The 15,449-nt window shown below is 38.0% G+C and overlaps 1 protein-coding gene across 15 annotated transcripts in view; it reads left to right on the plus strand.

Annotated features, from left to right (window-relative positions):
• RN-tre (Related to the N terminus of tre oncogene) overlaps window positions 1–15,449 on the plus strand; it is a 97,872-nt gene that overhangs the window by 23,916 nt on the left and 58,507 nt on the right. For all 15 annotated transcript variants that reach the window (XR_010950447.1, XR_010950444.1, XR_010950443.1 and 12 more), the window contains 2 exons: window positions 4,645–5,326; window positions 5,610–5,995. Coding sequence is in view for 2 of the 15 variants with exons in the window: in XM_067770240.1 (XP_067626341.1) it covers window positions 4,645–5,326; window positions 5,610–5,995 (1,068 nt within the window). In the remaining 13 variants the exon portion in view is untranslated. The remainder of the gene's footprint in view (window positions 1–4,644; window positions 5,327–5,609; window positions 5,996–15,449) is intronic.

The raw sequence follows: 15,449 nt of genomic DNA on the forward strand, positions 1-15,449 counted from the left end.
GACAGAAGTTAGTTAGCACGGAGCTGTGGCCGTGACCAGAGCTACTTGTGGAGCGTCCCTTGAAGTTGTCGGTTCTACCATGCGGACAGGTTGTTTCACAGGAGTAAGTCGTGGCCTCAAGTGGTGAATGTGTCGGTTATACCACCAAACACCGCTTGAGACTTCGCCAGCAACGGCACTACCACAGTAACGCGAACCCGCGAACAGGCAGCGTCCGCCCGCCTGCGCCGACAGTAACAGCGCCACAAACAGCGCTACGCAAGCATATACGTTGGCCGCAGCAACACTACGCAAACATACAACGCTAGCCGCAACAGCATCATAGCTAATATATACGCTGGCCATACCTTTACTCCAATCTACTACGCTGCCCGCAACAGCACATAGCACCACAGTGACGCGCCCCGCGAGCAGGTGGCATTCGCCAGCCAAACAACCACGCTGGTCACAATCGCAAACATACTACGTTGGCCATAGCATTACGCCAATCCACTACCCCGGCCACAATCGCACACACACTACGTCGGCCACAGCATTACGCCACCCACTACGCTGACCGCGAAGGCACCACGCTAACATATTACGTGGACCACATCCCTACGCAAACATACGACGTTGGCCACAGCATTGCGCCAACCCACTACGCTGACCGCAAGCGCCAACATACGACGCGGGCCACAACAGCGCTACGCAAACACATTACGTTGGTCACCGCACCACGATGGCCACAACAGCACTACGCACACATACTACGGTGACCACAGCAGAGTCGCGCAAATGCACTCAACCACACTAGGGTTGCGTACATACACGCCAACGCAAGGCGTCACCGAAACACGTTTTACACGCACTCAGGCAACGACCAGCCGGGCGTCCTAACGGGACGTTCCTAGCGGGACACGCACGCCGACGCAGGGCGTCACAAAACACATTTACACACACACAAGCAACGACCATCGAGGCGTCATAACGGGACACGAGTACCGTTGGCCCACCACGCAGTATAGAGCAAGCATACAGTGAAGGATAGGTAGGTTAGGTGGTAGCTGCCCTGATAAGGATAGCTCACTTGGACAACACGAAGGTCCGTTGTGATACCACATACACCAAAAATAACAGTGACTTAGATCTAGCTACTTAGTGAATCGTTGGGTAGCAACGATAAAGCTCCGAATGATACCGATCTCAACTTTGGATATATCCTCGGGAGATCCAAGTGAGTCGCGACCGAAGAACTTTCGCCTAGTTCTGGCAAAAGCTGGACAATCAATCATAAAGTGATTTGGTGATTCCACCTCATCATCCTCCATACAGCTGCAGCAGGATGGAGTTTCCAGTATATCCAGAAATCTTACTGCCGTTACTACTCAGCCACGGCTCCTGGACAAGGACTATATCCACTCCGCCTTTTTCAAGGCAGAGCAACAAATTTGCGGAAGCCGCCTTAGAGTGCTGAAGATTGATTTGACGGATTTCCATCAAAAGCGCTCTTCTTCCGCACCCCATCCTTGGCGGATTCGTATTAGTCTTGTCCATTCTAAAAAATTCCCCCCTCAAGGCCGCTATCCGGAGCCGATTGTGTAGTCGCCCTTTAACGGTCTCGTGGTTATCTATGCTACGCAGCGAGGCCACGCGAGGGTTGACGCATTACCTTATGAGTAATGCGTTCAGGGCCAGACCGGACGCGAAGCGGGAAAATCTTCAACCGAATCTTCAACAGTGAAACGAAAACAACAAATATTTCTCTTTTGATTACGTACAATTTTTCATTTTAATTATAGTATACATACATATATAGAATTAGGGAAATAAAGTGAATTTATATGAAAACGATTTGCACGGTGTCCCAAATTTACAAATCTATTGTAAGCGAACCTTGGACACGGCGAGTATACCCCTAGCACTTATTGAAGAAGCGCCGGGACGGAAAAAGATTCGTTACAAGTGTTTACAGAATAATAGATTTTTAGATTTTGTACGAATAGTTGTTTTATTGAAATAGATTATTCACATAATAGCACGTTACCGATTATTCGTTTTTCAAAATCCAACTTCGATTTTGCATAAAATATTCATCCAAACAAATTACGTATACGCCATGTATGTACAAAATATCTCTTTGTTGAATCTTCGTTAATTTCTTCGATTAGTAGATATTGAAATCTTGGAAAAATTTCTCAAAAATGGTGGTCCCAATTAAAATTTTCCGAACTTTCCGATTCCGGTTAGAAATACATGTAGAATGTATTTCATTATTTGTCAGCCTTGGCTCCAGGAATACGGCTGTACATAGCACATTGAATCAAATTTAAATCCATTTAATTAATCGCAAAAATACACACTTGAAAGCTCCTTCACATAGTTTTTCAGCGACACTGGCGCCATCTGACATGAAAAAGTTACCAACTCCCAACTTTTCTTGCAAGCAAAGCATTTACTTCGAAAAATTTGACATTTGCTTTGGCTAAGAGTGCTTTCAAACTTTGCAAGTGAAATTATTTTTCCCACACGTTGGTAACATTTTAAACCTTTTTCACAGTTAACAACTGCAATTAACCAAATGAATAGAACACAAAATATGTTAGCAAGTATTTTTCTTCCATAGTGAGAATGTTTATAACAGGGTTGCGCTACGCAAGCCCTTGAATCAATTTGGTATTTTAGCCGCCACTTACGACAGGCATACCTGTGTCCCAGCGGGGTAGGGGGTCAGAATATACCTGCGGTAGGTATGCCTGTTGTAAGAGATTCAAGGGGCTGTGTAGCGCAACCCTTTCAGGTTGCCAGCGCAATATATAACTTCTCCAAACCCAACCTCACCTATCCGCGGCGAATCCTGTTTCACTAACAAACGAGGCTCTGGCGGAACGTACCGGATCTGTATCCGGAAAAGGACCATCACATCGATAACACTCCCCAAAGCCTTCGGAGAGAAACCTTATCGCTACAGCAACAACAACAACATCGAAATAGTCCTTAAAACCTTCTGCGAGCGACCGAAACGATCCCGAAATGACTACGGAAGGCAATGCCTTACCATCTTACCGCTATGCTACAAAAACCATAGAGTTCGTACTTATTATTTGGCTACCTGCTGCGTTCTAGATCACGTAGCTCATAGCACCGCCAGAGCACTACTATCAGTTTTAGCTAATAGCTCTACTCAATAATCTATTCATAATCAGAGCCGGAGCAGTAGTAGAGCATATTTTTCGTTGCTACTACTGCTCTGTAGAAGCAAACACAAACATTGGTTTAAGATGAAAAATATTGAGTTTTTATGCTTAAAGTTTACCTATGTATATTCCAACATTTGAATAATCGTTAAGCAGGGATTATTCGAATAATCAACAAGGAGCAATTATTCGAATAATCGAAGCCGTACGATTAATTGATTTTAATAAATCGAATTCTGAAAATACATAAAACGATATTAACTTAATTTTCGTACTTAACTTCTAATAGTCAAATTTATACCAAAATTTTTTCTTATACATTTTTCCCTTCGATATTCGGTAATTATGATCAAATTTTAGATATTTATTTGTTTATTAGTCTACAAATTTAACAAATAAGACTGCGATGCCGAGCAACGGGAATTGTTTATTAGTGCTGTCGGAATGGACGTGATTTCGAGCAGCTGATGTATATGCGGACTTTTGTTTAAATAATAGTCAAGCTCTAGGCCAGATCAAATATATATAAATTTGAACCACAAAATGACTATGTGTAAACATATATTTGTCAATTTTTATTTTTGTCGATATTTCGACTTCATTCTGAAGTCATCTGGTCGACCAGGTGCATTCCACGGTTAAACTTTTGTTAAATAGGCGCAACAACTGACCTCTTATTTGAATTTTCCAAAATTAAGAAAAGCGCGTAGCACCGCTCACTTCAAACAAAATCAATTTTTCAAATATTATTGGTTATAAAGCAAAAACGTTTTAAGTGGTAATTCCAAAATAACCTGAATAACCTTATATAGTAAATGGGTCTGCGAAAAATTAACGAAATCTGTAAATTGCCACATTCACTCGTATACATATTAAAGTGATACTAGGCAACTGTAATAGGCAATATCTTTACGAAAAACATGTTTATACCAATGCTATTTTACTTCCAAAGTGTATTTAAAACAGGAAAATTAATTAATTTGATCAAGCATTTTCTAACATTTCGGGTGCCACAACTCGAAGACCAATTGGTCTTTATCTTGACAAAATACACGCATTTCCTTTATAAAGGCAATTAACTCTAATAAAATTGGGCAAATAGATCAACTAACTCGCTCACTTTTGATAATACTTAAAGCAAAACATATGATGGAAGCTCTCAGATGAGTATTTAATTTTCAGTTAAACCCGAACTAAGACACCCTTGGTATAACAAAACCTGGTACTGAATTCGCCTTGGGTTTGACATACTTCTGCACGTCGAATTGGTTGATTTCGCTGTGCCATCACCTTGTATAAATTCTCTTTGCTTGTTATTTTGCAACATTTACTAGCTTTTTATTATATTTTTTTTATTAACTTCTCTCCTTATTCAGACAATACGTATTATATTTTTTCTCACAGTTACCGCGGGCTTATACATGTTTTCATTTTATTAAACATTTTTTTTTTGTTTTAAACCGCACAGATATGGCTTCATGCATGATTCCCGCCTACCCGAAACCCGCAATTCACAGGAGCTACAACGCACCAAAATTGAATTGGAGCGCGACAAAAAATGGGTAAAAATGCTTTCCAATTGGAATCCAAATAATGAGAAAGTACGCCGACGCGTCTTCAAGGGTATACCAGATCGTATGCGTTGGCCAGCATGGAAAAAATTACTGAATGTTGATGAATTAATAGCAGCTAATCGTGATACATATGCTTCGACGTTATCATTGGCACGAAAATATTCGACTGAGGTTCGACAAATTGATTCCGATGTGAATCGCCAATTTCGTGATAATCTAGCATACCGTCAACGGTATAGCGTTAAACAATGCTCTCTATTTAATGTGCTAAATGCTTATAGTATATATAATCCAGAATTGGGTTATTGTCAAGGTATGGCATGCTTGGCTGGTGTACTTTTATTGTATATGCAAGAGGAGGAAGCATTTTGGGCGCTCAATCAATTGATAATCGATCGTAAATATGCTATGCATGGTTTGTTTATTGAGGGATTTCCAAAATTGACACGTTTCCTGGAGCATCATGATCGTATATTATCCAAAATGATGCGAAAATTACATCAACATTTTTTGAAACATAATGTGGATGCCATTCTATACTCGATAAAATGGTTCTTTGTGATTTTTGTGGAGCGGGTAAGTACTTTATTTTGTCATAAACCGGCAGCTGTTTGTATTAAAAAGAAATTCAGTTGAAAAACGTCCCATTTCTGCTGAAAATGTTTTGAAACCTGAGGGGAACATGACTTTATCGCGGGTGCAAGTTGTTGAATACAATTCTGAGTTTAGGCTTTTTTGAAAAAAATTCAAGGAGATATAAGGGGTGTGGCTCAAAAGTTTGTTGAGATAGGGTGTTTTCGACACGACATTTACTTACCGCTTTTAATGCTTTTTTCGTCGCTCTCTCTTCTCTCAACAGATACCATTTAGTTTGGCTTTACGCGTATGGGACATTTATCTGTTGGAAGGTGAACGCGTTGTTACCGCAATGGCAGTCACAATTCTCTATTTACATAAGCACGACTTATTGCGCCTCAACGACATGGACTCTATTATTGAATATTTACAAGTGAAATTACATAAGAATTTCGGTTACAATGATGATTACGTAATCGAGGCACTCGAACGGATGTTAAAGAAATTAAAAGAATTAAAGTTGGATGCAGCGCCACCACCAAAACCAAATGAATTCCCCTTACGACCGCTGGGGCAATTTGTAGAGGCGGATATTGAGAAAAAGATTGGTCGGCGACGCTCCGAATATACCGATACGGAGAAACAAGTTATAACCGACGTGATATTGAGGTATGTAGTATGTACAGCAACGAACGCGAAAATTGCAGTAACAATTTTTATCAAATTTCGTCAAATTTCAATTAGATTCTTCAGTTTTAGAAAAACCTACTTTGGTCATACCAAGGAAGTTTGAATCGTTTTCCACCTGATCGTTCCAGCGGAGTGGAGCCGTCCTCTTCCTCTGCTTCCATAGACGGATGCCGATAAAAAATATTTTCTTAGCCGGAGCGTCATCTTTCATTCGCATAACATAGCCTACCCAGCGTAGCCTCTGCGTTTTAATTCGCTGGACTATATTGATGTCTGCGTAAAGCTCGTACAGTTTACAAAAACTGTCATGAGTTTTGCAACTGAAAGAGACAACCATTAAATACTTGTTTTTTATCCGTGGTGTAATTTTTGGCAGATTGACCCGCTAGTAAAAATTTCGAAATATTTGTAAACTTTTCTCGAACTTTAAATTTTTTTCGAGATTGGTTTGCATAGTTTCAGTTATAAAATTCATAGAAGTTTCCTCTTATATTATCGAAAATAAAAATAGAAGAACTTAATTGACGAAATTTGATAAAAATTGGCACTTCTATTTTCGTGTTCGCAGCTGTACAACTTTATGTAGATTTAAATAATTTTGGGTATTGAAAGCAAAAACAAATCGTCCACGCCGCGGTGAGAGCTGATTATTCCAGTTTTAACCCAGAACGACATTCGTTAGGCTATCAAACACTTTTAGTGATGATTTTTGTCAGTAGTCGAGCTTAAGGAATTTGTGTCAAATGCACGTGTACCTGAAAGAAATTTGACAGAGCTTGCAATTGCCGGAGCCAATACGATGACGTAAGTCGACGGTCATCGTATTGGCTCCAGAAAAGCCCTGTCAAATTTCTAGACGTACAGAGAATTGAAAACTAAATCAAAGAATGACACTAATTTGTTTAATATCAAGTGCACTTGCCACTCACTTAATTTATGTTGAAGCTATGTGTGCAAGTATACCGATAGATATGGAAATTTTGTAAAGGAATGTGTCGAACAAAGAGTAAAAGCTTCAAAATTGTTTACAAAGAAATCCTTTGTAAACATTTTAAAAGTGTTAGTTTTCCTTTGGTGCGTCGATATACATATATATATATTTTTCACACAGCCCAAAGCATACCAAAGTTTAAGGAATTCCATGACTATTGTGGTGTTAAGCCATGCAAGATACTTAATACTTGACATCCCAGTTACTCTGGAAAGTGTCTTCGTGCACACGCCTCCCACTGCGATGCAACTATATAGTTTCTATCCTGAAGTTAATTGTGTTTCTGCTTTATAAATGTCATATTCAAAATCAGATACGAATTGCGATAAGCAAAAATTTATTTTTATATTCAGCTCTTAAAGCATATAAAAATAAGATTTGATTTCGGAATATCTAAACGTTTTGTGAAAAATTATTCTCGTAGGTACCAGCAGAACCCCAGAAACTTCAACAGTAACTTTGTTAACTAATATCTCGTAGCTAATAAAATGTGACCAAGATTCCGTTGTTATACAAAGAAACTTTTAATACCTACACGTTTCGGGAAAAAGTAAGCATATATATATCATTCATGATTTACTGAGTTTTCCACATATCTCGGCAACATCAGAACGTCCATTTTTTAACCGTGGTTTGTAGAAACCTAACTGCACTATAAAATTTAATTTAATTCAATTAACAACATAATGCTGGAACTAAGAACTTTTTGAGCAAAAATAGCTGTGTTTTTTTTACATCTTGTTGAAAAATACATTGTAACAAACAAAGGAATCAAAAAATTCGGCAGCACTGTTTTTGTGAACGGAGTAACACTGAACACACACATTCCTTTTGTACATTATTTTGTAATTCCTTTTTATTTTTTCTTCTTATTCAAACTGTCTATTGAACAACATCGTTTCAATAAAGTATTCCATAAAAGCGAATAATATATAACTTCTTCTTATTTTGTGTCCAACATTACTGCGCAACTCGTAACTTTGCACAAGTTATGGGCCCAGGAAGATTTCTTTAAGTAAATAGAAATCACGTTGTCGAAAAAGTGTTGGACGTGTGCATAATTTTTTTTATCAAGTCGTCTCGTCGTAGCGTACAAAAAAAATTGGGAATAAGAATAATAAGAAGTTTCATTTATTTAATGTTTGAGAGGCGTACCACCAAAAGATGACACCAAATCTAGTTGAAAGTCAATTGGAGGTCAACCTCGTTATTGCTAAAGGGATAACTCACAATTTTCATGCAACATCGCCTGTCGCAGTTTCCCGTTATAGTGTATAGTACAACAACAAAGAACTTTCGATCGCCGCCATTAAATTAAAAGAAATAGTGGATTGCAAGAAAAGTTATCGTTATCGTCTTATATTTGAAAGTACTCATATTTGAATTTCTCATTTTAAAATGGACTTGTTTTCAGATCAAAAAGAAGGAAATAATTTCATTGGTCACAAGTTAAATGGGTCTAATTATAGGCTATGGAAATTTCAACTAACCGCGTATATCAAAGCGGGTGGTCTAACCGACAATGTACTGGGTAAAGTACCAGCGCAAGATGCCTCCGCCCAAGTAAATTATTAATATGAACGAAACGAAGGGAAATCAATGAACGCGATAATTCAATCCATAGACACAGAGCGTGCAAATCTTGTTTGGCATGCAGCACAGCTAAAGAAATGATGGAAAAGTTAAGCAGTGTCTATGAAAAGAACTCCGCGATTCGTGTAATGACACTTTATGAGGAATACTTTTCACTCAAAATGGCGGATGATGAAAGAGTCGTCGGGTACATTGGCAAAGTTAATCATGGAAAAGTTAAGCAGTGTCTATGAAAAGAACTCCGCGATTCGTGTAATGACACTTTATGAGGAATACTTTTCACTCAAAATGGCGGATGATGAAAGAGTCGTCGGGTACATTGGCAAAGTTAATCAATTGCCATCTGAAATTGAGCAGCAAGGTGAAAAATTGTCTGATACGTTAAAAATGGTGCGTATAATTAGTAGAGTTCCGGTAAAATTTAACAATTACAAAACTGGTTGGTATAATACTAAAGACACACGCATACTCGATACGTTAATGTCATCATTACAATTAGAAGAAGACAATTTAAACCGAATAAGTGGTGAACAAAACACATCAGATGCAGCATTTGTGACAAAATTTAAACGTAAAAGTGAAATCAAAGCGAAATCGAAATCAAACTTAAATGAATTAAAAAAGAAAACCAAATGTAATTCGTGTGGTCAAATTGGGCATTGGGCAAGGGACAAAAAGTGTCCAAAGTACAAATATACATCCAATGAAAGTAGAAAGAAAGCTTATTCTGACACTAATGAGATTTCGTGGTGTTCCGTTGTAAATGCCAAACAAGAGGAAAAATCAAAATCAGATTTTTGGTGTGCTGATTCCGGAGCATCAAGTCATATGACTTCTCGTCGTGAATGGTTCAAGGAGTTAAAAAAATACACCGGAAAGAAAACGGTCAAGTTGGCCGATCGTTTTAGTTTAGAAATTCGCGGAATTGGTACCGTCTTACTTGATGCAAGAGTAAACAACCAGTGGGAGCCGCATCGCCTGGAAAATGTTTTATACGTACCAAAGCTAAAAGAAAAATTATTTTCAACTGCATTGTTGACTGAGAAGGGTTCAAGTGTAATAATCGACAAATATGGTTGCAAAATAATCGATAAAGCAAAGAGAATTGTTGCAACAGGTAAGCTTAACGAAATGAATCAGCTCCGAATGGATTTCCGTTTACGCATAGATGAATATGCTAATGTAGCGGCTGTATCACTTGAAAGTTGGCATCGTCGTATGGGTCACATAAATGCTGAATCAATCAAAAGGATGTGTAGAGAAGATTTAGTAATCGGTATGAAGTTGTCGGCCAATACAAAGTTTTTCTGTGAAGATTGTCAATTTGGAAAAATGACCAGGTCAACACATAAAAGGTTAACTCAAAGGGAGTGTTCTTCAGTTGCTGGTGAGTATTTACACATGAACGTGTGCGGTCCCATGGAAGTGAATGGAATCGGTGGGTATAATTATTTTCTTTTGATCAAGGATGAGGCAACAACTTTTCGCTTTACGTATTTGTTGAAGACCAAAGATGAGGTCTATGAGTGCCTGAGATCTTTTATTCCCATGGTTCGCAATATGAATGGTGCTCAGATTAAATTCGTTCGTTTTTCATTCATTCATTCATTCATTCATCACACCATATACGCCAGAGCAGAATGGTCGAGTTGAGCGAGAAAATAGAACAATTCAAGAAAGTGCGAGAACCATGCTGATTGGTAGCGGTTTGCCTAAGTTTTTATGGCCCCAGGCAGTACGAACTGCAACATATTTGTTGAATCGTGCAACAAATAGTAAGTGTATTGGCATACGAAAAGTGGTTTGGTCGAAACCCACACCTGGGCTACATCAAAATTTTTGGATCTGAGTGTTTTGTCCAAATCACGGTGCAATAAGGTCGTAAAAAGTGGGATCCAAAGGCAAAGAAGGTTCATTTGGTTGGGTTTGAGCCCACTATCAAGAATGTTCGGTTATATGATCCAGAGAACCAGAAGATTTTTCTCAGCTGCAATGTTCGTTTTAATGAAGTTGAGTCCAAAAAATTCATTATTCAGGACAGATCCGATAGTGAAGACGAGGTAATTGTTCAGCATCAAAAATCAAACAGTGAAACTATTGCAAGCTATGAAGAGCATTTTGAAGATGCGCAAGAGGAAAGCGGAGGCCAAAGAAACAACGAACGGTATGATTTGCGACTAGGAGTCAAGCCCCCAGATCGTTTGATTGAGACTGTATGTTGTGCGACCGTAATTGAGCCAGTAACATATGAAGAAGCTGTGAAATCTTCAAAGGTAGATCAGTGTAAGCATGCCATGGACGAAGAATACAATTCGTTAATCAAGAATAATACTTGGGATTTAGTCGACCCACCCGAAATTCAAAGGGTTATCGACAATCGATGGGTATTTAAAGTTAAAGAGAAAACAGATGGTTAGATTGAAAGGTTTAAAGCTCTTTTGGTAATTCGTGGCTTTACCCAACAATATGGTGTAGACTATGAGGAGACATTCAGCCCTGTAGCCAAATACACATCGATTCGCACAGTCTTATCTCTGGCAGCAATGAACGAAATGCAATTAAAACAGTTTGGCGTTAAAACTGCGTTTTTGTACGGAAACCTAAAAGAAAATATTTTTATGAAACAACCGGTTGGTTATAACGCAGTGACCGCGTATGCAAGTTGAATAAAAGTTTGTATGGCTTAAAGCAGGCATCACGGTGCTGGAATGAGGAATTTACGTTTTTCTTCGTAAATACAACTTCAAGGTTAGCAATTTCGATGCATGTGTATTTACTCGTTACAAAGACGCTTCAATGACAATTATTGCAATTTATGTGGACGATGGGCTGATAGTTACCAACGACAATGGTGAAATCGACGCAATCATTTTACATTTACAAAAAAATGTTGAGATAAAAGTATCGGATGTCAATCGTTTTTTGGGGCTAGCGGCTCAACGGCTGCAAGACGGATCAATATACATACATCAAGGTGCCTATGCCAAGAAAATTCTAAAGCGTTTCGGTATGATGGAATGTAAACCTGTGTTAAAACCGATAGATCATAATCAGAATCTTGGCGACTTCGTGAATTATGAACGAGACACAGAATATCCATATCGAGAAGCAGTAGGAAGCCTGATGTATCTGGCAACTGAACGCGGCCGGATATAAGCTATGCTATTGGGGATGTAAGTCGGTACCTCGACAAACCAACTTTGGCCCATGTAAATGCAGTCAGGCGCATCCAGAATTATGTAAAGGGAACAATCCTTTATCCTGTATCCTTTATAAAAGTGATAGTCAGTTAAATATGATCGGATATAGTTATGCTGACTATGCTGGAGATAGTGAAACAAGAAGGTCAACTAGTGGTTATGTTTTTAACATTGGTTCTGGTGTCATTAGTTGGGCATGAATGAGACAACAATCTGTTTCAACTTCTTCGACAGAGTCCGAGTATGTCGCGGCATGTCAAGCTGTGAAAGAATTAGTTTGTTTAAAAGGACTCTTGACTGAATTGTTATTAAAATCGGATTTGAATGCAAAATTGTATGTGGATAACCAGAGCGCAATACGTCTAGTTAAGAATCCGGTGTTCCACAAACGAACTAAACATATTGACGTGCAATACCATTTCATCAAAGAAAAGCTCCAAGATGGTCACTTCGGCTCAGAATATGTTAGCACCGATGAACAAGAATCGACATAAATATCTGTAGCTTAATGGAGTTAACATCATAACTTTCATTTTGTTTGCAACAATGAGTGGGAGTGTTGAAAAATACATTGTAACAAACAAAGGAATCAAAACATTCGGCATCACTGTTTTTGTGAACGGAGTAACACCGAACACGCATTCCATTTGTACATTATTTTGTAATTCCTTTTTATTTTTTCTTCTTATTCAAACTTTCTATTGAACAACATCGTTTCAATAAAGTATTCCATAAAAGCGAATAATATATAATTTCTTCTTATTTTGTGTCCAACATTACTGCGCAACTCGTAACTTTGCACACATCTATATACATATGCGCTTAAACTTTATATGGGCTGCTAAGCGTTAAACTTTATCTACACTTCTGAAATTGTTGCGCACAAAATTAGTACTCCTAAATTTCAATACGCATTATACTCAGATGCAACTGAAATATGTGTCTATGTTTCACCTCTATGTATAACCTCTACAAATGGTGTGTGTGCACTATTGAGCGCAACCGATTCAGCTATAGGCTATACACTATGGCCAAGAGAGGTCTCCGGTTTTCGGTACAACATGTTCTGTAGCTAGTTATTTAGCCAATGCCGCTAGATGGGTCTCCTAAGCATTATCTAAGTGAGGATACGCGTTTTTTTACGCGCAAATGTAATACACAAAAACACACTTTTTTGTTTGTGCAGTTTGAATAAAAACTCCTTTTGTTGTTTTTAGCGTAAAAACTTTTAGGCGGCTATTCGCCGTATATGCTATTTTTTAATCAAATTTTATGTCGAAATAGCCCAAACATAAAGATTTTGTAAGGAATACTACACTCTTGTGAATTGCCTAATTGTTTGTATAAATAGTGCAGAAAAATAGTGTGGCGAATGTTAGCATCACTATGCTGCTAGTAAATAATCACAACAACAAATACAGCAAGCTGCCAAACTTATGTATATACCAGACGTCAGCAAAATAAAAATACAGGAGAACGCGATTATCCCTATCGTTTTGCCAAAGATGACTTGATACGAAACTCTCTCATTTTTTGCGCTCTCACGAGGGATTTATCTCAAGTTTGTGCTGGCAACAATCACAGATAAATCCCTCGCGCCAGCTGGCGGGTGCGAGAACAAAAAATGTGCCAGCTAAAACGAAAAACGGGCCAAAAATTTCGGTAAACTTTAGTTTGGCCTACAACTATAGAATAGCGTTCAAAAATTATGGGAAAAAGGATAAAAAAACTTGTTTTAGTGTAAATATAATTAGTTCGAAGGCGGAGGGTAAATATTATTTCCCATTCAAAATTTATCACTAAAAACAGTTCTGTAAATATGAAGTCCGGAGCAACCAGTCAATTTTGATCACAGAACCTGGAACGTCAGACATGCAGGATAAGCCCTATCCACTAAATGATGTTCATTATTATATCCTAGATCCGATTTACTGAAATTTCAAAATAATATATGGTTTTCACTGTGAGTTAAATGCGTTACAATATTTGACTGATTAATTTAATCAAAATGTAAATTTTACTTAGATTTGTTTATACTTAACTCTTAACTAGTAAAATAAGTTTAAAGAAATTTTTATTTTACGACTTTCATTTTATTAAATGACTAGCTTTACCAGGCGCACGTTGTAACGCCCGAGATCGAATGGATGTTGCGTTATTTTTTCTGTTTTGTTTGTTGATAATTTAATTTATTGTTCTGTAAATTGAATTGAATTTTGTACGCATATTTGGTGAAATTTTCTGTTAAAACATTTTATTCTTGTATCTTATTTTATATTATTGTATTGCTTTTACCGCTGATGATTGTTGCTTTGATTACATTCCGAAGAAGCATGACTGGTGAGCCAATTTTCAAAGTTGATATATGCGCAGGCATTCCTTTTGGTTCTAAGGAGTATAGAAATTCATTTGGATAATTCACAATTTTATCTTCATCTGTAACTGTGTCGATCGATTTATATTTCGTCACTTCACCAGGAAATTTATTTTGAACGCGATCATTGATTTTGTTAACATGATCATTTTTGGGAGCTAAGATAGTTCTTTCGCATAGCCAAAAAACAAAAACATTTAAATTTAAAATTCTTAATTCTGAAATATGAAAAACTTTCGTCTTGATCGAAGGAACCTCGAGCCAAAGTTTGGTGATGATCGAAGTATAGCAAACACGTTTTCATAGGGAACACACACACAGAATTTTATTTTTATAGAAGATGTAGATAGACTGAAGCTAAACAATTTTTTTAACAGCGGCAGATTACTAAACGTCCAAAAGGCATAACAGCTAAACTCAACAATGCAGTCAAACTTTAGGTTTTAAAATAACTTAAGTTTGTACGCCAGCCATAGTTTTTCCCCATTCCACATTTTACTGGAGGTTTTAGGACTTAACTTCACATAGCTCCTTACCAATTTTAATTATCCTACCATTACGACATCCAGATATATGCAGTATAATATATTCCATTTGTATGGGAGGTGCCACGCCCCCTTTTTCCCAATTCCATATTTTCTTGGTGGTGTTAAGGATTGACCTGAAATAACTCCTTACTGAATTTCAATGTTCTGGCATGTATACCTTCAAAGTTATGCAGTACCAAAGATTCTATTTGAATGGGAGGTTCCACGCCCCCTTTTTCCCAATTCCGCATTTTCTGGGTGGTCTTGGGGATTGACCTCATATAACTCCTTACTGAATGTCAATGTTCTGGCATGTATACCATCAAAGTTATGCAGTACCAAAGATTCCATTTGAATGGGAGGTTCCACGCCCCCTTTTTCCCAAATTCCGCCTTTTCTTGGTGGTGTTAGGGATTTACCTCATATAACTCCTTACTGAATTTCAATGTTCTGGCATGTATACCTTCAAAGTTATGCATTACTAAAGATTGCATTTGTATGGGAGGTGCCACGCCCCCTTTCTCCAAATTCCGAATTTTCTTGGTGGTGTTAGGGATTGACCTCATATAACTCCTCATTGAATTTCAATGTTCTGGCATGTATACCTTCAAAATTATGCAGTACCAAAGATTCCATTTGTATGGGAGGTGCCACGCCCCTTTTATATATCGAAATTATTTTTAGCCTAAAACCTTCCCGTTGATCGAAGGAACCCATAACCAAAATTTGGTGATGATTGATGTGTGGG

The sequence above is a fragment of the Eurosta solidaginis genome, chromosome 3, assembly GCF_040869045.1.
Source record: "Eurosta solidaginis isolate ZX-2024a chromosome 3, ASM4086904v1, whole genome shotgun sequence".
In the NCBI taxonomy this organism is placed as follows: domain Eukaryota; kingdom Metazoa; phylum Arthropoda; class Insecta; order Diptera; family Tephritidae; genus Eurosta; species Eurosta solidaginis.